Here is a 21,790-nt window from a genome sequence, read left to right as displayed (position 1 = left end):
GTTTGTATTTTAATGCAGGATACACATCACTGATATTTGTAACGCAGGGCCATGAAAAGAATCTGTTAACCATCCTGTGTCAGTCAACATTTGCTGAAATATAAGCTCCACTGACATTCCCCCACCAAGCAGACTGCAGTGTCACTGTGGGCGTGTCACCAAAGCAGGGTATGGGTGACTCAGCACTGGGAGCCTGATGTCTTAAAGCACCACTTGTCCAGACACAATGTTGTTTCAGCTGCTATTCACACATTCAGCTCGCTGCTGTAAACCTGACAGCAAAGACCTCAGAGTAAAACAGCACTGGCTTTGTCTTTGTGTCCGTAGATCTATAAGTACCACTTGTCCGTATGCTGTTTGATACATTTAGGGGTACCATCGCTCATGACATGACAAAAGTGGTCCTGAACTTTTTTTTAAGATTAAGGCTCATTTTGTGTTATTTGGTTATGTAAAACATTTGAGCACACCTCACTCTGTATTCAATTTAAATTCAGATGTTTCAAATGTAAGCTGCCTTCCAGCCACTTTGCTTGTAATTGCTTTGCTTTGTCTTTCCTCTACTGCTTTTTATAATGTAAATCATTTTGGGTTGCACTGTCGGATTAAAACGTTCTACGTGAATAAAGTTTATATTATTGTTATTATTAAAGCGGGACAAATTAGTTGGTAACCAAAATTGCTACATTAAAATTAAGATCATGCTTGCAAAATTAGTATTTTCAAAGCCAAGTGTCAATCTGCAAGATAGATCAAACAATATCTTGATTTTAACTCTCTTATCAAAGCTGTACTATACAAAGGCTGATAATACCACCTACTGGAGGTTTTTGGGCCTCGCTTACAAAGTAGAGAAACTATTTATGTATCTTTGTATCGTGCACATCAAGAGGTTGTATTTTTTATAGCAGCTGTTATGACTGAAGGCTAGAATGCTCCGTTGATTACTGTTTTCATGGGTTTGTCACAAATAAACAAGGAGACAGTTGCTATAACAGCTATGTTGGTGAGGTTAATTGAGGGCAAAGATGTCTACCCATCTAAGTAAAGTAAATGTTTTCCACTTCAACTGACCTTCTCTTCTAGATTGTGCAAGTTAAAAGTTTCTTCCCGATAAACCAGCTCTTCAGTGCCTGCATTACCAGCAGCTTTGCCTTGGGCCAATCTGGAGCTGAAAACAGGGAGGACAGGCCCTGGAATGACAATACCCCCCTCAGCAGGTTTTTGCATCGGGTTGAAGCAGCTACGACGACATCCCCCCTTCCCCTCCCTCTGATGGCCAGCCTGAGCTGATGTGGTCGTTTAGTGACTGTCTGCCTCGTAAAGCTGCTGGTTGAACTTCTCACACTTTGCTTATATTCTCATCCAAACTGCAGGCAGCTTCAAGTTATACTTTGACCCTTTTCAGCAGTGATGTTGGAAGGCGATGGTCCACATCGACTTCTGTGTTGAGGAATGGACCTCTTCACAATACTTTTGGCCTTTTGTATTTGTTACAAGAAAATACAGCCACAGTCTGTTGAGTCTGACTTCCTCATTAGGAAATAAACAGCCACACAAGTGTACCATAAAACTTTTATTACCGAATTTCAAATGTGCCAACACCTATTTTTTAAATTCATCTGTGCAAATAGTTCACTACACCCTTTTCATATAAATAATGGGATATGTGCTTTCATGTACTATCCCCTCACAGCAGTGATATGACAACTTCTAAAATTGAAGCCCAATGTATCTGAAAAGGTATGCAAAGGTATCCAAATGAACAGTTGGATGAACTCCGCACAAAATAGGGCTTTTAGAGAGATTGATGCTCCTGGCAAACAGAGCTGATGTGTACTGGAGAACATCTCAACAGTGACAAGACATGAACAAATATTGCACTAGTGTAGCTTTTAAAGGCTCTCTTTCCTGCAATATAAATACTAGGCAGAAAGATCTGCGAAAAAAGACATGAAGAAAAGACTGTTCCAGCTTTGCAGTACCATACCATCTCATTCTCTGTCACATTCTGAAAATGCTCCTGCCCAATAATCGTATTGCATTTGAGGTTTCTGTGGAAATGGTAAGTGCTAATAACATTAATCAATAATAAAAAATTAAAAAAAGAAAGAAAATACCGAGACAATGTGATCATGCACCTAACAAGGCAAAGAGAAAGGCAAGTGCACACACATGGATATAAACAATGAAAGAAATTGCTTCCATATGGCATATTTTACCAGAGTCCATCTGTGTGAAATTCAAAGTACATTTGAATTGTGATTTGGATACAGAGTATTACCTAACCAGCAAAGTGCCAGTAACTATGTCTCACTGACATTTCTGCAATTTTAACAGACACTTGGAGGCAGCTGCCATTCGAGTAGGAGCACAGGACAAGAATTGGTAATCTTTTTGTACCTCAGTCACATTTGTAGCAAACAAAAAGGCAGACACTTTGATATCAAACAAAATAACTTAACATAAACATACACATTCTCACAGCTGAGTGAAGTCTGAAAAAAATCATCATGCGAGATCTTCCTCACAACTTTACCTGTTTACTGGACTTGATCAACAGTCAAGTCATGACAGGATAGCAGCCTACTGATGAAGGCTGACTAAATTCAATTCAATTTAATTTATTGTCCCCTCAGGGAAATTGGCCCTGCACCCAGAAATGAACAAGCAGATGGAAAGGAAAGGAGTGGAGATTGGCTTTGGAAAGTCAGACATATGGTCCAGACTTGACACTGTAAAAGTTTAGAGGTTGATAGGAAGTGTGGGCGAGCCCAGGCCCTCTTCCAGCCATGGTACAGCAGATGGGGTGCAGCGCTGGGCCGCACGCCGGTGGATGCGGCGAAGACGCAGTAAGTACAGCAGAATAGACAACAAGACAATGAAGAAGCAGGCCAGGAATAAGTAGTGGTTGTTGACAAAGGAGAAGCTGTGCCGCCAGTGGGAGTGCGCTCCTTTGAGGCTTTCCTGCTGAATGTCCCTGGGAAATGCAAATCAAACAAGTACATCAGACAGACTTCAGAGGAAGAGATGATTTATCTGGCAAAATTAATGTTTGTTTGGCATGACAGTGCCTCCTACCTCAAAGGCAGAAAACGTGTTCTGTAAAGGATAGCTCCTAGAGTCCACTGGACCTCTTTGTCATAGACCAAAAGGGCGGTCTTGAGGTTTTTATAATTTGTTGGGAAAGAGAAGCCGGAGTGGAATACCTCATACATCCATGCTGATTTAAAACACTGGTACCTGCACACATACATAAACAAAATGCCAATGATTCACACTGGTGGGCAAAGGAAAATGTGTTTTTGTTGAGGTGTGATCAAGAGGTTAGTGTAGATCTACAAGGGCTTTGATGTTTTTGTGTTACTTACTTCAACCTGTGAAGATCAGCGTGTGAGGCGTACAAGCCAGAGTCAAAGCGTTCCTTCAAAGTCCTCCACTGCGTGGCACAGTAACTCTGTGGATAACAGCAAGCTTGAGAAACTCTCTAAAGTACTAAGACATGAATTAATAACACAAGGAAGGTGACAAATCATCTGGAGCTCAGCCTAACTGAAAATTACACCAAAGAAACTCAAAGGCCAATCAAGAATCTACTGGACTGGATTTCAAATATATCTACACAAAATTCATGAGAAGTTTAACTTGGGAAAATAAGCTTTGTGCAAAACTCCTAAGTTACCCTTATTTAAATACAGGAATTTTACTTTAACATAAGAAAACCTTATACAGAATATATGTAGGACTCATGGTGCTGCCACAGCAACACAGTCTCCTAAAAATTATGTTCTCATACAACTAAACTGCATCTTCAATTATGTTTTAAGGGCAGCACATTTTGTTGCAGATTACCTTTGCTTGTGACATATCACAAATACATCTGCAATCAGCTAGTATAAGGTCCTCATTAGGAGGAAGGTGAGGCGGCAGACGGATCGATCAACACTACTTTCACTTGAGATCTGAATTCAATTCTTGTGTTAAGTGACAGCAGTGTTCGTTTTTAGCTAAAGTGACATCATGTTACATTTAGGCCATTTAACCTCAACCAAGTCAGCTGGGGGCTAAACCTAACCATGTGACACTGACACATGATGAAAGTGAGAAAGCCCAGTGTGTCTCATTTGAGAATACAGTTTAATTGTATGGAAACCAGATATGTTGATTAGTAATGTGTTGTGATGCGTCTGAAAACAAACATAACCTGTGACCAAATACATTGAGAATGCAATGCCCTGAATTATGAATTAATTAAAATTAAGCCAGCTGTGACATGGGAGAATTTTGACAATGGGAATCAAACTGCATTTATGGACTGGAGCTTCAAGAACTGGTGCTTGCAATAATGACTAAACAGTGATGCATTTATATAATACAGACTACCGAGTAAGATAAACCATTGTGAACAATTTGGAGCTCCACCTAATATAATAAATAATTTGGTGAAGCTATATTTGGCATGCTTGATGGCAGTATGTGTCACGTTTTCCGCTGCAGCATTTACCTTGGCAGCCCGGGCGTATTTAGAGGAGTTATAGTCTCCTCCCATGCGCAGCACATCCTCCGTACAGTAGTAAAACTCAGAGAAGCCGTAGAACTGGCTGTTGCTGTAGTCGATGGCGGGCTGGTAGATCCCGTTCAGGGAGGTCTGAGTCTCATTGGTGCGGTTGAGGAACGGCTGGAGCAGCTGCCTGCACTGGTCAAAGTCCCCCGTGCCTCGCAGATAGAGCCTCTGTGTCGGCGGGCCAACCTCGTCCTGCAGGTCTGAGGGGAGGCAGGGGTCCAGGAGGGGAGACTCCACTGACTCACCTACATGCTGGCCTAACAGCCTGGACAAATAAATAACACTCATTGTCCATTATTTCTTAAAAAAAAAAAAAAAAAACATTCTAAAATCACTAGTTTAGCCTATGAAAATGCATTTTTTGTTGGAAGTTGCATCAAAGAGAATTAAGAAATATATGTAAAAATCAGTACTTAACAGTATTAATAGTATGTAATAAATAATAAAAAAATATTTTTTAAAAAATCAGATCAAAGACCTTACACAAGTGAGAACAGTTCAAAGAAAAGTAACAATAAATAATTAATAAATAAAAATGATATTATATGAACAGAAAAAGTCTTGTAATAGGTAAAAATGTAAAAATTTGTTCCTCATGGGCGAAAATAGCCATTTTTGTAATATTTTTGAAAGAAAATAAAGGGAATTCCATTCAGGTTACAGATAAAAAAAAAATAAAAATAAAAATCCAAATCCAAATAAAAACAAAATATTTTAAATGAAAGGGAAAAAATAAGGCATGCTACCACGACTGGCTCTCACTTATTTCGCGTGGCAGTGTTTCTGACGAGGCTCTCTTCGTATCTTTGGCGTGCTGCATTTCCCCCAAAGCCCAGGAAGGTGGACACATAAACACGATAAACATGCTCTGTGCGATGTGCGTCACAGCCCAAGTTGAACTCTGCCAGCAAGTTCTTGGCAACTTCCTCCTACGAGACAAACAAAAAAATCAGCTGGGGAGAGTTGGGCTCTACCTAATAACATACCCATGCATATCCCCACCCATGTGTATCACATTTATATATGACGACAGGTGATTAATGTTTAAAGACAAAAAACCCTACAAATTTAATATTCATCATCTCTAGTAGCCATTAAATAACTAAAAAACTTAACCTATGTAACATGATGACAGTTAAGCTGGAGTTGAGCAACATGTGGTGTAAAGCAAAAACAATGACAGCAAGGAGCACATGCAGCTTATGTAACACCTGGTAGACTACATGTGGATTAGCCAGTAAAAAACAAAACAAAACAGGATCCACTGCATTACAGATAACCTCCACTGCGTATGATTATCCAACATATTAAGACTTGTATTCTCAATCCCACATCCTGCTATGGAGTCATGCAGCAGGCTTACAGTATGCCTTCAATAGTGGTGAATGGAGAGTACTTCATCTCCACGGGACAAAAATGGTGCATACAGGTTTAACCGGGGAATGACAGAAGGTGGGAGGAGGGAGAAGAACAAAGGGTGAGTGACAAAACCAAAGACAGCACAAAAACAGAATTGGTTGGTGATAATAACCTGTTGTGGAGAAGCAAAGCTTACAGTTTTGGGCACTTCGTATGCGATCTGTGTGGAGACCCCGCCCATGTCCAGGACACCCGCCGTCCTTTTCCTCACCAGCGCCTCCTGCTGATCGCCGCCTGGGACCTGCACTTCAACGACAGCTTCCCCATCTGTGAGTGACGGGAGAGGAGGGAGAGGGAACCAGCAAGGAGGACACATGATGTGTTAAAGAGTCAGTTTACACAATTTAAAAAAAAAAAAATCTATGGTGTTGTTTTCCACAAAAAGTTTCCTTGGTTTTGTCAAAAGAAGACAAATAAAATGCTTAATGTGACAACTAAACTTACTTAAAAAAAATCATCTGTTCTTTAAACAAAATAGTTGAGTGAAAATGGCACACCGCAGTAACATTGATTGCTGAAGGGGACTCACCGTTGTGCACATGGTTAAACCTTCCAAGGACAAAGTTGATTCCAATCCATGCATACACACCTACAACCAATGATAACAATGTTAGGAATTATCTATCAATTTACCTGCTGGCTAATCAAACAACAGCATTTTTAAAACTGCATTAAGCAGTACTTTTATGCAAAAATGTACAATAGTCTAAACCACACATTAGGGCTACAATAAAGAAGAGCGCCTCCTCTCCCCTTACTTGCCCAAATACAATGTCTGATTTCCAGCCAGCCCCTATAATTTCATTATGGCAATTTCATTACGTTTTTTTTTTTTTCCCACCGTGTCCACCCCTAGAAGCCACTAAGAAGAAGAAATTAGGTTCAGGGAGTGCCAAGTTTACTGACGTCACATTACGTAGCCTCTCAGAAATTAAGTCAAACTTCTAAATTGAATAGATCATTTGATGACGCATGTGGGAAGTTGTCTGGTACAGCTTTAAAATGAAACCGCATCTAAATTCCATATGGTGATGTATTTCTGAGTGAAACAGGAAAGACAGGTGGGACATTAACGTTTCGTTTTTAACTTTGAAAACTGGGTGTGAATCTTAGCTCTGCGCTGCTGAAAGTAAAAGAATGATTGACGGGTGATGGGTGTCATCACATTATTGGTTGAAAGTGGTTGCTTCATACCTACATAAGCATGCATCATATTTTGGTTTACAGTAAGAAAAAACACTGATTTTACTGTATTTTGATATAAGAAAACAAAAATTATCTTTTGTATTTTTTGCATATATCATTACATGGATGCACAATATGGCTTTGCATAAGATAAAAAGGGTTAAAACGGCGTTTTTCATTTAATTTTCAAACAGTTCAGACTGCAAAATGGGTGATATGTGAAGATTAAACAAAAGGTCATGTGAAGCAATGGCATAGAGGTGCCATACTCGTTTTTATAAATTTATATAATCTTATTCCTGTCCTCTTGTTTACCTTCCTGCTTGCCAGAAATTACTTCCACATGGGAATCAGAGAAGAGGAAGTTGAAGTGGACTGGGATGTCTGTCCGCAGATCCTCAAGAAGTGCTTCTTGTTGACTGAAATGTGAAAGACAAGGCAATCTCACTATTATGGCATGGCAAACATTTACAAACTACTTTTCCCAGCGTAACTTAGGGTCTGAGCATTTCTCATTACTCTTTGAGTATCCACTATGAGATTTTGTTAAGCAGCGCCGACTGTACCTGTCAGGTAGTATCCTCATTCCAGCCGTGCATAGGATGTACAAGGGCGTTTCTTGGTGCTTATTTTTGGGGATGTGTTGGGCTGCAAAGCTCAGCAGAGGATAGATGTAATCACTGGCTTTCTCCGGTGTTGTGGCCAATTCAGAGATGCCTAGAAGCAAAAACAATTGAATGTTTGTACGTTTACTGTACATTAAATAACAAAATTAATATTATTTTGTAGAAAGACAAATTTTGATTGTCTTCATAATCATTCGTAGGCGACGCATCTAGTAAGCATTTACAAATGTGCTCATATTGAAAACACATCATCATGTTAGTTTTACGTTTCCCCACATTAGGAAAAGTCATTAAATATGAAGCCAAAAAAATGATGTTAATCATGTATGTGGAGAAGTGAAACACTGAATGGGACGAGAGTGTTAAGTTACGAGAAGCCTGGCACTGTGCATCTTACCTGGCTTGATCTTCATGACCACTGGCTTGCGGTGCTGATCTCTCATTTGCCGGATGTCCAGGAGCTCATGGGGGTTGCCGTTGTGCCGGGGCCAGCAGTACACGAACACCCTGGAGCCGCTGCTGCCGCAGTCCACCACCAGGCCATAGTTCAGGTTGGGATTGCTTGTGTCTGTTGCCTCCACATCAGTCACCCTTGCCAAGTGTCTTTTAGCCAACAAATGTGGGTAAAGATTCAGATAATATTGCCTGCACTCAGTAAAACAAACACTTACTTAGCGTTTCCACGAGCGGCTGTTGGCTCACCTGTGGAAGTGACTGTCCTTTCTGCTCCAGCTGGCATGGCCCTGTCCGGTGACGAGCAGCAGGTAGAGCAGGCCGACCAGGCACACCACCAGGCCGATAAAGAGCAGCTGTCTGAGGGAAGGGATCAAGAGCCGAGGAAGAACCTGGGAGGACAGGCTGAAATGCCAGGAGGCTGGGAAAAGGCACGAAAAGCTGATCCTGTCAAAACACGGGAGCAGGATGAGTCAGAAGTCCAATATGCCTTTAAAAGAAAATCCAAACTTGGTGAATGAGAGTGAAACTAGACACACGGGACTGACAGCACACCCACCTTCCCATGATGTGGATTGTCTTCAGGTAGCAGGTTTACTGTATTAAAATCACATAACAGTCTACTGAAGGAGGGAGGGCCGGCTTGTTTGGAAGCTCCACTGCATTTTTTTCACTTATCATCGTGACCTTCGTGGAGACATACAGCAGAAAAACTACATCAGCTACATTTACCAGGCGACTTCTGAGGTCTTGCTAGGAAAGCGGCCTCGGCGGAGTGCTCCCACTTGTGGCCACAAATTTGCTCGTTTTGCTGAAAAAAAAATAAATAAAAAAAAAAATAGATGCTGCCTGGGTTTTCGATTTATTATTTGAAGCTCTGAATCGAAATTAACCACGTTACAACGGGGAAAAAAATCATGAAAGCGTTTTCTCATATGTAAACTTCCCCATACGTAAACATGCACTGACTGTGCCAGCTGCAGGCTGCACAGAGGGAATAAACTGTACCGTTGGCTATGGTTGATACGCGAACTAACGCAGGCAAATTTTAAATATTTACCTGGATCAACAACACTGGCTTCTCTATTTGTGGTCTTTAAATTAGGCTCATACTCACCGGTGAAACAGAGTAAGTCCTCCCTCCCAGAATATGTCACATTATTGCCCGGCCAGCTGCTAGCCACTGGCTAACATTAGCTGCCGTGTCTCCGCTCAGTGACGTGGCAGTCGCAGCCAAGGTGTGTTCGGTTTCACCTCCCCCTGCTCCGGATAATAAGAGGCGGCATAGTTTCAGGCTGCTGGTATTATAAAACTGCCTTTGATGTACTCCGCCCACTGTTACTCATCTCCAAATATGTATTCATCTTTTCATTACCAACACCCGTTCGTGACAAGCTTTGACAAACACATTCCTACAGAAATTATTATTCATCTCAGTGGTACAAATACTACTACAACAGACAAATGATTAAAATAAATTTTATTTTGTGAAACATATTTGGTTAAATTCACTTAAGGTAGGCTTCTCAGTACTCACAGGCATTGCAGTGAGCCTAACTGTACTTGTGGCTGTGGTAACTCATTTGGCATGATGATATGTTATCTTTATTTAGTATTATATCTACAGATCAGAAGGCCACTTAAAACACATCTGTTAAAGGAGTGTCCATGCGGGACATTTACATACATCCATAAACACACCATACAAAAAATAAACAAACAAACACACATAGTTGTTCAAACTCTTGTCAAAAAATAGCACAAAATTAAAAGCATTCATCTGTGGTGGCATACCAAAAAAGCATATTTAAAATTGGTTAACATAAAAGTCCTTTCAGATCCTGATAGCAGAGCAGGCCTGGAGGCTTTGAAGCTGAAAAGCATGAACTTAGAAAAGTGAGAGAGAGAGAGAGAGGGAGAGAGAGAGAGAGAGAGAGAGAGAGAGAGAGAGAGAGAGAGAGAGAGAGAGAGAGAGAGAGAGAGAGAGATCAAACTGGTATGCCTCCGCAATAAACACACTCGTTTTTAATAAATGAAGAAAAGTGCCTTGTTTTTTTTTTTTCGTAACGGTTTTGATTTCAGCAATCACTCAAATTACTACCCTAACTGCCAAATTAATCCCTTAGGATTTGTTTATTCTTAAGGACTTTGATTCTTAGCCTTTTTTTTTTTTTTTTTTTTTTTTTTTTTTTTTTGAATACAGCTTGTGCTGAAAGGTTAGTGCAGAGCCTCTTCCAAGCACTTTTTGCAGTCCAGGACCCAAACTTGGCATCTGTGTGCTTGTGCCATCACTGTGCAGGCTCTAACCTTTTAGCTGGCAAAGACACTTTCTTCTGCTGAAAGCCTGGAGATGGAGAGAGAGAGAGGGAGAGAGCCAGGTGTTAATTTACACCCATTATTGTACCGTGGTCGATAAATGTGAGGGGAAAAAATGACAAAAACAGCAAGCAAACCTGAATCTGTGAGGGTTAAACGATTCAGCTCTTCCTCCAGTTGCTCGTCGGTAATATTTAAGTACGTCTGGGGTACAGGCGGCAAAGAGCTCAGCAGATCATTACCTGGGAGGCTCGGCTCCCTGGCAGGGGACAGAGGATTTGTTGGGACCTCAGGTAAACCAGAGATTCCATCTGGCTTAGTGTCTTCCAACAAAGATTTAAGTTCTTTCTCCAACTCATCCATGTCTGCATCTAAGAGAAAAAATAAAGAATGAAAACCAAATGAAAATCAATGTTGATTACATGACAAGAACTATGATTCAAAAATACAGTGTACCAGACAAAATGGCATACCTGAGCCGGGCACACCACCAGCGATAGTTTGGTTTACCTCATCTTGAGTGTCACATAACTGGTTATAACAGAAAAGATACATGTGGAGTTATGCAAGGGTTGCATTCAACAGTTAGAATGATAAATTACAGCAATCTCTGCCTTAAAATAAAAGTGCTACCTCCTGAATTTGATCCACAAGGTTCTCAGCACGTTCCACAGTCACATCCTTCAGAGAGAGCCGCAGGGCCGCCACTCCAGCTTGATATGCCTGCATAACCTACAGAGACATTCAGCACAGGAAACAATGTGTTTTAAGAAAAAACTAGACAGACCGTAATCATTTACCAGATGCTTTTAGCAGAACACTCACTGCATGTTAATGTTTGTTCTGCCTCTTACCAGCTTATCAGTCTGCGACTGTGCTATTCTATCCAGGATTCCTCTAATGGTCTCCAGCTGGGCAAACAAGTTGTCTGCTCTCTTCTCTACCCTCTTGCGGCCTTTCAAGCATCTTAGTGCCTGTGGGATAGACCGTGAATATGAGTGATGAACTGAGTGGTAAAGTGGTGGTGTGTAATAAAATGGGTTTGACAGAGCCACAATAGCAGCAAACCTGAGATTTCTTCCCTTCCCGAAGCAGCAGCCTTGCCTCTTCTCTGCATCTGCACACAGATAACACAGTTTGGTTTTAGCACAAAGTGCAAATAATGTCTGGCTTTGTATGCCACCTGAAGGCAATACATTTAATTTTCTGATGTCTGGAGGAGGATGGGCCAAACATCAATTACATGATCCTATTATTTCAGAACTGAAAGACTATTAAATTCAATGGCTTCACTAATTAAACCATGCCCTCTCAAGGAACATCATTCTCTGGAAAAAATAAATAAATATGTGACCATGCATTTCATACCTTATTTGTCCAATTACAAGCATGAAACTAGAGTGACATATTAATTACACATGATGAACCTAGAGATGGGCGATGAGACCAGCAAAACTCTGGGATTTCAGATATCACATTATAATATAGCACAAGGGCTGTAATTGCCTAGTTTTAAAGGCTGCATTACAGTAAAGCAGTGCAATTTTCTGATCTTACCATACTATTCTAGCTGCTCTATTATTTGCCTGTGTGTGCTTTGTCATTATATCCACATTACCAATAACTGTTTTATCCAAATTGTCCTGTGTGGAAATATTGTATGAAAGCACCAATAGTCATCCCTAAAATGTCATAATAATGTCAATGCCGAGTTATTTGGTCCAAGATGTTGCGATATTTAATTTTGTTCATGGTGCACAGCCCTGAATGAACCTATATAAAATATTCCAGAAGTGTGTATTATAGTGTATGTACTTGTCAGCCTCAAGACCCAGTGCCTCCACCCGCTCTCCAAGCAGCTTCTCACTGCGCTGAAGCTGATAGATGCCTATATCCACATCGCTGACCGGAGAGACGCGATCCAAGCCGGGCTGGGAAAACTTGACAATCTGTGAAGAGTGGAGTCAGAATGAACACGATGGCTCAAAATACATTACACTTTCAGTCAGTGGACAAACTCTCTCAGTGTGCTCTCTCTTGGCAAGCTTTACCCAGCTTTACACATTTTGGCACAACACGCCTGAAATGACCTTGAACGAACGGTTACCTTCTCGCCTTCGTGCAGAGAAACGGTCACTTGCTTCTCCCTCTGCAGCTGCAGCAGAGCCATACATAGGGTACTTTCATCAGTGCAAACATGGGAGGACAGTGCACACAGCTCTTGGAAGGACAGGAGGGAGCGGTTCGCAAATTCACTGCTTTGGTACGCGGCGAGCAATTCTGCTGCTTTCTCCTGGAAGACACAAAATGAATTTTTTTTTTTCCCCAGTCACAGACCACATCACCTCCACTGACCTACTGAAATATTTTGACCCACACACCTTCACTAGCTCGATAATGACAAAGGACTCTTCCAAAGGCACCCGGTTGCTTCCTAGAAGAGTGGAGAAGGTCCATTTCAGAGGCTTGACCAGCAGCAGGCCAACACCCCAGGACAGCCAGCCGGAGTCCACATTGGCAGCAAACTCTGACTCCCTCTGTATCTTCCCACACCTGGTACAAGTTAGACACAATACACATCCACACTGAACGGACATGCATGCATCAACACAGGATCTGTACTGTCAGACATGACCTGTCAGCAGTGGAAGGCTGACAGTACACAGAGTTGACCGTGACACTGACCTGGCCATGCTTTGGATGACAGTACCCAAACCCAGCGGCGAAGTCCCCTTCCTGCGAAAAACCTTGTTGAGCTCCTGTAAATTGACGCACACGGCTCCGCGGTCCCTGCAGCTCTGTGTGATGAGAGATGTCCAGAAGTCCATCTTGCTGTCCCAATCCTTCGTGTTGACATCTCGGTTTTCTTTGAATTCCGAGAACAGAAAATTCATACGGTCGTCGTCATCCCACTCAGGAGGCAGCGTTATTTCAGTGGCATTAGTCATTTTGTTTAAAAAAACAAAAAGCCCGAACCGTAAACCCAGCACTAGCTTTCGGTTTGTTATGCCTAGCAGCCAGCCCAGCTAAGCTAGCTAACTAGCCTGAACTTCGACGCTGGTGGCTAACTAGCGAATATCCACCATCAGGTCACTCTTGCCAGGGATAAATTAGAGCACTCTGAAAGATAACTTGTGGGCTCAAATATCATGTGACTGTCTCTTGACGGACAATCACAACAGGAGCTGAAATGTCATTGCCGTCTATCCCGAAACTCCACACTTCTCCGCGATTCGTGGAACTAAGGCTAGCTCGCTAACCGTTAACGTAAACATATCAACAACGGCGTTTGATCGCGCACGTTTTAAACCCAGAACCGTGCGTACAGGCGGGAGAACATGTTACGGTTGTTATGCGTGAATGTACGCGACTTCCACCCACCTAGGCAGGCCGGAATGCTAAAACACGCGCACCCAGAGCATAGGTTTCGTTTTGGAAAGACGGGCATCAAATTTGCGCATTTGTCGCGCATCTAAATGAGTCGATTGAGTCATTTTGCGCCAGTTTTACACATGCCCGATGTTGCTGTGTAGTGCTGTTTTCTTAATTAGGCCTATCAAGTCTAAATTAAAGAACATAAATCTTATTAGCATGATTATTATTATTATTATTATTATTATTATTATTTTTAAATTATATAGTATTAGTATGGTATATCATTATGTCTATATTATCACATAACTGAGTAAATATATCTTGGCCCAGGAATTTCCAAATTGATTGTAAATTAGCTACATTGCAGTTTCATTTTTTTGTCATAGCACATCTTACACTTTACACGGCTCACAGAGCATCGTACACCATCATAAAGATTTAATTGAAAAGACAGATTGACTTGGTCCAGATTCACAATTGGACACGTTTGTATTACAGTGTGAGAGAAACTTGAGTTTGGTTACAGAAATCATGCTGTTGGCTATTTGTTACTGATGCATGGATTTTAAAGATCAGCTCCACTAAACATATATAATATAAATAAAACATATAATAATATCAGAATTCATGCACTTTGAAATGTGAGCTTATGTTTAACCTAAAGGCCCGTCGCTTATGTGGTACACCAGATTATTTTCAAAACAGGTACATAAATAAAGGTGAACATATAAAGGACATCAGGTATTACAAAGATCAGTATTGCTTGTTTTACAGTTTTTTTTAGTCTCCACTGAGATATCAGCTGTAACGTGGCATGCAGATTGCTACACAGGTATCCTATACAGCGTAATCTATAAAATCCCCACAGTAATTCATTCAAACGGCATGTCAGATTTCATTCAGTGTGAATAATTCAGTAGATGCACATGCACATCATTTTCACACCACTTGTAAAGTACAGTATACAGCATAATAGTCTCAAAAACAACATGGTTGGCTAAACAGAAGCAATAATGCTGCACAATCATATGACATTTATGTAGAGATATTACTGATGTGGTGTATTATTATAATTCACATGTTAAGGGATATTGCATAAAAACAAAATAATAATAATAACAATAATTAGTTGCCTCACTCAAAACATCCAGTGAGATAGCAAACTTTTCATTACATGGCTTAAACAACTTGCAGTCTTTCCTTTATATGGCACATGTTGATAAATGCTCTCAGTGAAACCTCACTCGGCCTTTCCTGTTGGATGTCTACTTGGCACTGAGATCTACCACCAGATGTTGGTAGGCCAGGGTGTTGCCTTTGAAGCTGGCAGCCAGCAGAATGTCCTTGTTGTCCACAGAAACCAAGCTGAAGGCCCGAGGGGCTCTCATGTTGAGTTCCTGGAAGGGCTGAAAGCGCTGCGTGAGGTCATCCCACAGGTATACCCTGGAAAAAGAGAAATCACTTCCCAGGATGAGGTACTGGCGAAGGCCCACTGTGAAGGGATACACAGCCATTGAGCCACGTGAGGGAAGGGTCTGGATCTCCACAAAGCGCTGCCCCTCCCAGCGGAGGATCTTGGAGTCACCGATGAAGCGTGTGAGGCAGAGATAAAGGACCTTCCGCACCCAGAAGTGCTTGACCATCTGCACATCGGCTAACTCTGTGATTTGGGAATGGAAAGCGAACTGCCTCTGGCTGCGGTTCCACTGGTAAACCACAGGAGGCTGGGAGGCGCTGGAGAGGATGAGGTGCTGCTTACCCCCAGCATCAAGGAACTCCACATGGGTATCCCGATGCCAGGGGTGGAGGGACTGGTGAGAGTAGAAGCCATTGCTGTTCCATCGATAAATGCTGGTGGAGCCGGCCTTGGAGCTGTCTGCCACTACGAAGTACCACTCCCCATCCAGCTGGAAGGTCTCCACAAAGTTGGGCTTTCTCACCCGAGTGGTATCAATATCTTGGATCTTTACAAAGCGCTGTGGGTCCTCTTCCCACCTGCAATAATAAAGGGGAAATTATTACTCATTTAAAATATTCCTAAAACTAATGATTAGAACTAATGATTATTTTTTCCCACGTACCCCTGGGGCAATCTATCCAGATAGTCTCTGTGTGATCGAACAAGTTTCCAGTCACAACCGTCTCTGTCTCCCATTCATCTCCAATAAAAATGAGGCTTGATGGGTATTTATTTGTGGAACTCAAACCATTAAAATGTGCATGTGGAGAAACTCAGATTAAATCAGCTAGCTACAGCATTGCTTGAAAGAAAATAGTTCCCAACAAAAATGTTCACCTCTGAGGGCGGTAGACACCAGGTAACCATGTTTTTGTCTTAGGAAAGAGCTGTAGTTTTTGCGTTTTTCACATATACATTTTTGACTGAACAGCACAAAGCAATATCTCTCCAACCCCATTGTATTGGGGTGCTGAACACCAGGGAAGATTGCAACAGACTGGAAACCTCATCAAAACACACACATGCTATCTGGATGGATAGTTTATACTAGGGCTACACAGGAAAATATCTATTTTTTGTATTTTGGGTGGACTGTTCCTTAACACTGCCTGCTTAATTCAGTAGCACTTGAGCCATATGCAAGATGAAGCAGCAAAAGCCTCACTTGTAAATATGAGATCCTCCAAAAAGCTGAGCCACCACCATGTACAGGGTGTTGTTTATCACCACGGGCTTGCAGTACACAGCAGAGCGAGCTGAGAGAGAGATTCATTTTTAACATAAGGCACAACACACATGGCACAGCATAACATATAGAATAACACTCGTCATGAAGCCATGCAGTGACTGACAGGTAATGTTGTGGAACCTCCTGAAGACCATCTCCACATGATCCCATATGTACAGGGTGCAGAACCCTGAGTCGGGCTGGGCAAAGGCCACAAACTGGTCCTCGTTGAACTCGTAGGACTCCACCGACACCGAGTGGAAAGGGAAGGTTTCGTAGACGGCAAAATCTAGAAGACGAGAGATATCGGGTATTCTAAACCTAGGAGTTACGCCATGACATCGCCTTTGGTTTCATTTTCAGTAAGGAAAGTGATTCAAGTCAAACCTGCGCTGATGCAGTTGAAGTCTCGAGGGGTGAGATCATGGATTCTGCGTCCCTGGAATTCAAACGGGCTGGCACAGTAGATGGCTGGAACAGAGGTGTTGGTCTTTTCCATCCAGTCCACCAGCCACTTGATTTTACAGTCACAGCGAAAAGAGTTACCCCGCAGGTCTCTGGGTAACATGGAGGAAAAAGAAGAATAAATGTCAGTTTAAATCACTCAAACATAAATCTGCCAAACCTCTGTTCTTAAAGGGGATTGGCTGGTCCACATTTCAGCCAGCAGAGTCCGAGCCAGATTCAAACCAGGCAGTGCAAACAGACAGTTTTGCAGACGAGTGCAGTAGTCCACTAAATCCTCAGGGTGCCCCCAGCAAACCACTGTTTTGTAGTGACAGATTTGAGGGCCAAACCTCCAGGCATGTGGGGACACTGAGGCTGTTTTCAGTGGGTGTGTATGTGTGTGTGTGCACTTACAAATCTGTCAAGATGTCAAGATGTTTGAAGAGATCTCTTGGCAGCAGCTGCAGGTTGTTGTTTGAAAGAGACCTGAGAAGTTTCCATAGGAAAAAGGTGTTATAAACATCTTCTCTTTAATGTAGCATGTTATTGCTGAAGAAACCTGCACTCTATCTATGTCTGTTTTTTTTATTATTATTGATAGCAGATAGTCTCCTGCGAGCTGAAAATGTTTTACCTATCTGAGCTAAATCTAAGACAATAAGATTATCAAAAAATGGGTTTGTAACTTGGAAAAATCAAACATTTAACCTGTATTCCTGATTTTAGCATTTATTTCATGGCATGTTTTGCTGCATTAAAAAGTGTTCAGCACAAATGTGATGGAGGAAAAGGAGTCTCAGAACTAAAGCAGGTTGAATTGTCCTATTTCTTCATTTAATTTGCTCGACAAGATACTCACAGATGAGTCAGGGATTTGAGTCCTCTGAATGTGTACTTTGACAGAGCCTGGATGTCGTTGTTCTCGATGAACCTGAGACAGAGAGAGCACTCTTCTGAGATCGAATTGCTATATTTCACACATTGATTGCAAATATTCAACCGTCGAATATCATCCTTGTTTGGATGGGAGTTTGACTTGGCACCATGTGGCACGACAACATCACAACTGCAAGCAACATTCACACATATATCCAGATATGACTAATAACAGGGTATGGACCTGGTGGTTTACAGGGAAGAAATGGCAATATTTTATCTCAAGAATTAAGCATGATTTGAAATTAAATCTGGTGGTACTGTAGATAAGGGGGTAATGACTCATTCAATCAGTTTAAAACCTGCACTGGCATGGCACCACTAGTTTGAGAAGGCAAAATTATATAATTTTGTTAACAAAAATAAAGAATTGATTATGATAAGACCCCATTTCATGCCTGTGATTAATTTCATGAAAATGGGACAACGTGTTGCTGAAGTTCTCCATTTGTCAGCATCATTTGATTCCGCCCTTTCTTTGTATTGTCTACGAGTGGAGGGGGGCACACAGCGTGCGCTCAGCCAGCAGACTCTCTGGAGGAGGCTGGATATGAAAATATGACTTTATTAGCATTCACAGTGGGTAGCAGGGGTAGTAGCGGTGATGCAGAGGCCTGATGCTGGGCTGCAGCCAGAGCCACACAGTCAGTCTGTACAGCCTGGCGCCTGGCCTTCGTGAAAAGACACAAACTCAAATCCATCAGCAAAAGAGCCAACTTAAATTTTCTCAGGCCCCATCACTCCACAGAATGGCATATTCAGCTTGATCAGACCATACAGGCGCAGCATGCTCTCTGTAGTAAGAGGAAGATTCACATTCAATTTTATTTTTGGCAAGCATTGCCATAGTGCAGACTCCACCCCTGAAATCTTACACTGTAGCTGTAAAACTGCACCTCATGCAAGATGCAAATTATTTTATGGATCAATATGTTCTGCCAATATTTTCAGAATCGGCGTACACCAGAGATCCGCCTAAATATTTAAGTAATGAGTATTTATTTCCTTCGATATCGTAAAACTGTGGGAAATGGCCAAACGATTAACAAAATCATATTGCACTGTGTAATTTAAGAGGAGTAAGTGTGATACTCACAGGTACTGCAGGTGAGACAGACCAGCGAAAGCATCATCAGCAACCAAGGTGAAAGTGTTTGAGTTCAACAGCCTGCGAAAAGGAGGTCAGAATGATCACATCATGTCATATCCAAATGACCAGCTAAATCCAGGGAGAAACATCTTTTTCATTTGCATTTGATAAACGTTTTCCATCATCACATAAACTGAGAGATGCTTTGAAAACTCCTGCTTGATATAAACAAGTAAAAATAGTTTCAGCTGCACAAAACTCACAATGTTCCAGGTTACTATAACACAAAGATAAAGCAAATAATAATATACGTGAGGTTTTTACTTGTGCACATAAACACAAACTCAGATATGCACACACGCACACATGCACACACATACACACACTTGATTGCATCTGAGGAGACAAACGGCCCTTTGTCTGGTAGAGCAGAACTGAAGGGAGTCAGTCATTGGCAATGACACTGATACAGACCCACTTTACTCTTATTACTGCTATGTCACCACTGTTTTCAATAACCATTCATTTCTAGTGGCTGCAGTCCTTTCTTTGTAACTGCAAAACAATAGATGTCTGCGCGTGTTGTAATATCGCCCGAGAGAAAAAGTCCATATGGTGTTGAGTGTTGGAATTTTAATCAAAAGGGACGTCTGTGTGTGTAAAAAGCACTGGTTGTCACAAAGGGATACACAAGCCGAAGTTGATCATGTTTTAAACTTGTGGGAGAAGAGGTGACGTGGTGTGAGCACTTACAGGAACTGCAGCAGGTGGAGGTGGGAGAACGCTCCCTCCGGGATGGTCGTGAAGGCTGCGTTCACCATGGTCCTGTCCAAATACACAAGGGCCGTCAGCCATCATCAACTGCAGATAACACAGGCAGCGCTGAAGCCTGGGAGTGTGATGTCATCACTGGTTCATGGTTGTAAACAAGGTCCTGGTGAAAATGACTTACACTCTTGTCTTTATCTCGTCTCCATGGTAGACTGATGGAAATTAATGCTTGACTATTTTATTATTAACAGAGAGAGGCTTAGGCTTTAGGCACTTTACTCTACAGCTCCTTTTACCCAGGGCAAGCTCGTCCTTGCAGTTTGAAATTTCTGGGAAGGCTAAATATCTTAAAAACTAGGACACGCAACTTCCTTATTCACTTCTTCTGTATTGTAAAACAAGGCCACCTCCAGCAAACTGTCCTCTTGAATTCCCCTGACTGTTCAAACACAACATTCAATCTGAGGAGCAGAATGACAATGAGCAGGGTCAATATCCAAAATAAAACAGTAAGCAATCTGCAACACTCTCAGCAGTCCTCATCCGGTGTTAAGTTTTCTGTTTCATTTGAGGTGCTCCATTTACTGGGAGCATCTCTCTCTAGTCTCCTTAAGATTCAGTCTCTCAGAGGAGAAGCAGGTCTTCAGCTGTGAGATAGGAAATCTATTGTTAGTATTTCTCCCTGGAGCTCTACAGGATTTTTACTGCTGTGCCCCAGCAACCATAGGGCACTGCCTCTTTTCCTGACTCCTGTCCAGGAACAGAGTGGATTCCTGGCACAGGGAGACCAAATGCTCATTCTGTCATGTGCTTAAAAGCCATGCAAGCATCTCTCTCCCCACACCTTTCCTATCACACTGGATAATGTCCCTTTTCTTCCCTCCAACTTCGTCAGGTTATAGAGGTATGTTGTTGTTATGTAACACTGTCTTATATACATTTATCTGCCAATGGAGAGATGCAGGTGCACTGGGATCTTAAAATGATTATATCACTTTCCTGGCTGTACAGTGCATTTATTTATGCATCATTACATCATCAGCTAACAACAGGCACAGATTTTTGCCATCTGTACACATGCAGATCTACTAAGTCTCCATACAGGCTGTCAAAGGGTGAACTTGCTTTGGCTTTGTGTCTATTTCTTTGCTGAGTGGGGGAAACGGTGATGGATGTTGTACTCACAGGGAGATGATTCCAGGGGGGAAGCTCTTGGGGATTGCCTTGGTGTCCACACAGAAGGCACTGTCTTTGGTGCAGGAGCAGGTCGGGGGGCAGCGGGGGATCTTGGGGGCTCTTCTGGCGTCTGACTCCCCAAGCGGGCAGAGAAAAAGCAGACACAAGCTGGACAGGCAGACGAGCCTCATCCATCCCGGGGCTCTTCTCGATCCGACGTCCAGCATCCTTCCCTCAGGGTTCACGGGATACGAGGAGGACGGGGATGCTGTGTGACTGAGCCTCAAGAAGTTTGGTTTTCCCCCTAAGTGGTAAATGGAAAGGCAACGATCAGCCTGCCTGCAGCCCAGCAGCAGCAACAGCAGTTTTGATGATGCTGAGTGAAGAGTTGAGGGAGAGACAGAGCGGATGGGTGAGAGAGCGAGAGAGAGGGGAGAGAGAGAGGAGAGCAAGAGAGAGAGAGAGAGGAGAGAGAGAGAGAGAGAGAGAGAGAGAGAGAGAGAGAGAGAGGAGGGGAGGGAGCAGTGAAAGTGAGGGTAGTCCCATGTATCCTCTGTGGGTGTGGGTGCTCTGCAGCTTCCCTGGGTCTGTGCTCTCTCTCTCTCTCTCTCTCTCTCTCTCTCTCTCTCTCTCGTTGCTGTAGGAGCGCAGACTGCAGGAGTGACGATCGAGGCTGCTTCCTCCGCACTAGGACCTGTATGCAGCGCTGCTGACACTGAATTATTTACTATCGCACACACAGAAA

At 42.3% G+C, this 21,790-nt stretch overlaps 3 protein-coding genes across 6 annotated transcripts; all 3 read right to left on the bottom strand.

Annotated features, from left to right (window-relative positions):
* Nucleotides 1-1,561: 1,561 nt before the first annotated feature.
* On the bottom strand, nt 1,562-9,495 carry entpd4 (ectonucleoside triphosphate diphosphohydrolase 4). 4 transcript variants are annotated; one of them, XM_030060455.1, is made up of 13 exons: nt 9,365-9,495; nt 8,807-8,934; nt 8,497-8,694; nt 8,192-8,397; nt 7,735-7,885; nt 7,484-7,587; nt 6,513-6,572; nt 6,096-6,250; nt 5,327-5,493; nt 4,505-4,829; nt 3,372-3,457; nt 3,082-3,243; nt 1,562-2,980 (listed from the first exon to the last, which is right to left on the bottom strand). In XM_030060455.1, exons 2-13 carry the CDS (start codon nt 8,812-8,814, stop codon nt 2,746-2,748), a joined length of 1,857 nt encoding a protein of 618 aa, XP_029916315.1. In that variant the 5' UTR covers nt 8,815-8,934; nt 9,365-9,495; the 3' UTR covers nt 1,562-2,745. The 4 variants fall into 4 exon arrangements, with proteins under 4 accessions (XP_029916315.1, XP_029916318.1, XP_029916316.1 ...); XM_030060458.1 differs by having other exon boundaries at nt 6,120-6,250; XM_030060456.1 differs by having other exon boundaries at nt 8,807-9,058; nt 9,365-9,480.
* Nucleotides 9,496-10,252: 757 nt separating this feature from the next.
* Nucleotides 10,253-13,929, bottom strand: chmp7 (charged multivesicular body protein 7). Its single transcript, XM_030060465.1, has 10 exons — nt 13,249-13,929; nt 12,945-13,116; nt 12,671-12,856; nt 12,379-12,512; nt 11,632-11,680; nt 11,418-11,537; nt 11,197-11,295; nt 11,037-11,094; nt 10,701-10,934; nt 10,253-10,591 (listed from the first exon to the last, which is right to left on the bottom strand). The coding sequence occupies exons 1-10, from the start codon at nt 13,509-13,511 to the stop codon at nt 10,536-10,538; spliced, it is 1,371 nt and encodes a 456-aa protein (XP_029916325.1). The 5' UTR covers nt 13,512-13,929; the 3' UTR covers nt 10,253-10,535.
* A 432-nt stretch (nt 13,930-14,361) lies between these two features.
* On the bottom strand, nt 14,362-21,378 carry lgi3 (leucine-rich repeat LGI family, member 3). Its single transcript, XM_030060463.1, has 9 exons — nt 21,055-21,378; nt 19,852-19,923; nt 19,105-19,176; nt 17,932-18,003; nt 17,487-17,558; nt 17,013-17,182; nt 16,750-16,914; nt 16,563-16,653; nt 14,362-15,933 (listed from the first exon to the last, which is right to left on the bottom strand). The coding sequence occupies exons 1-9, from the start codon at nt 21,270-21,272 to the stop codon at nt 15,204-15,206; spliced, it is 1,662 nt and encodes a 553-aa protein (XP_029916323.1). The 5' UTR covers nt 21,273-21,378; the 3' UTR covers nt 14,362-15,203.
* Nucleotides 21,379-21,790: the final 412 nt, after the last annotated feature.

Source organism: Myripristis murdjan, chromosome 9 (genome assembly GCF_902150065.1).
Source record: "Myripristis murdjan chromosome 9, fMyrMur1.1, whole genome shotgun sequence".
NCBI classification, from domain to species: domain Eukaryota; kingdom Metazoa; phylum Chordata; class Actinopteri; order Holocentriformes; family Holocentridae; genus Myripristis; species Myripristis murdjan.
Note: the sequence above shows the minus strand (reverse complement) of the source record. Positions and strands in the feature narration are given on the sequence as shown.

Excerpts from the sequence above, each read along its gene's own strand:
- chmp7 (XM_030060465.1), bottom strand. The coding sequence starts at position 13,511 with ATGACTAATGCCACTGAAATAACGCTGCCTCCTGAGTGGGATGACGAC. Across the intron at positions 12,513-12,670 it reads CTCTGCACGAAGGCGAGAAG|ATTGTCAAGTTTTCCCAGCC; the intron begins GTAACCGTTCGT and ends CACTCTTCACAG. Across the intron at positions 11,681-12,378 it reads CTGGGTCTTGAGGCTGACAA|ATGCAGAGAAGAGGCAAGGC; the intron begins GTACATACACTA and ends ATCTGTGTGCAG.
- entpd4 (XM_030060455.1), bottom strand. Across the intron at positions 6,573-7,483 it reads AATTTCTGGCAAGCAGGAAG|GTGTGTATGCATGGATTGGA; the intron begins GTAAACAAGAGG and ends CATTGGTTGTAG. Across the intron at positions 5,494-6,095 it reads GCTTTGCTTCTCCACAACAG|GAGGAAGTTGCCAAGAACTT; the intron begins GTTATTATCACC and ends TTTGTCTCGTAG.
- lgi3 (XM_030060463.1), bottom strand. The coding sequence starts at position 21,272 with ATGCTGGACGTCGGATCGAGAAGAGCCCCGGGATGGATGAGGCTCGTC. Across the intron at positions 18,004-19,104 it reads CTGTCTCACCTGCAGTACCT|GTTCATCGAGAACAACGACA; the intron begins GTGAGTATCACA and ends TCTCTGTCTCAG. Across the intron at positions 17,559-17,931 it reads CTCAAATCCCTGACTCATCT|GTCTCTTTCAAACAACAACC; the intron begins GTGAGTATCTTG and ends GAAACTTCTCAG.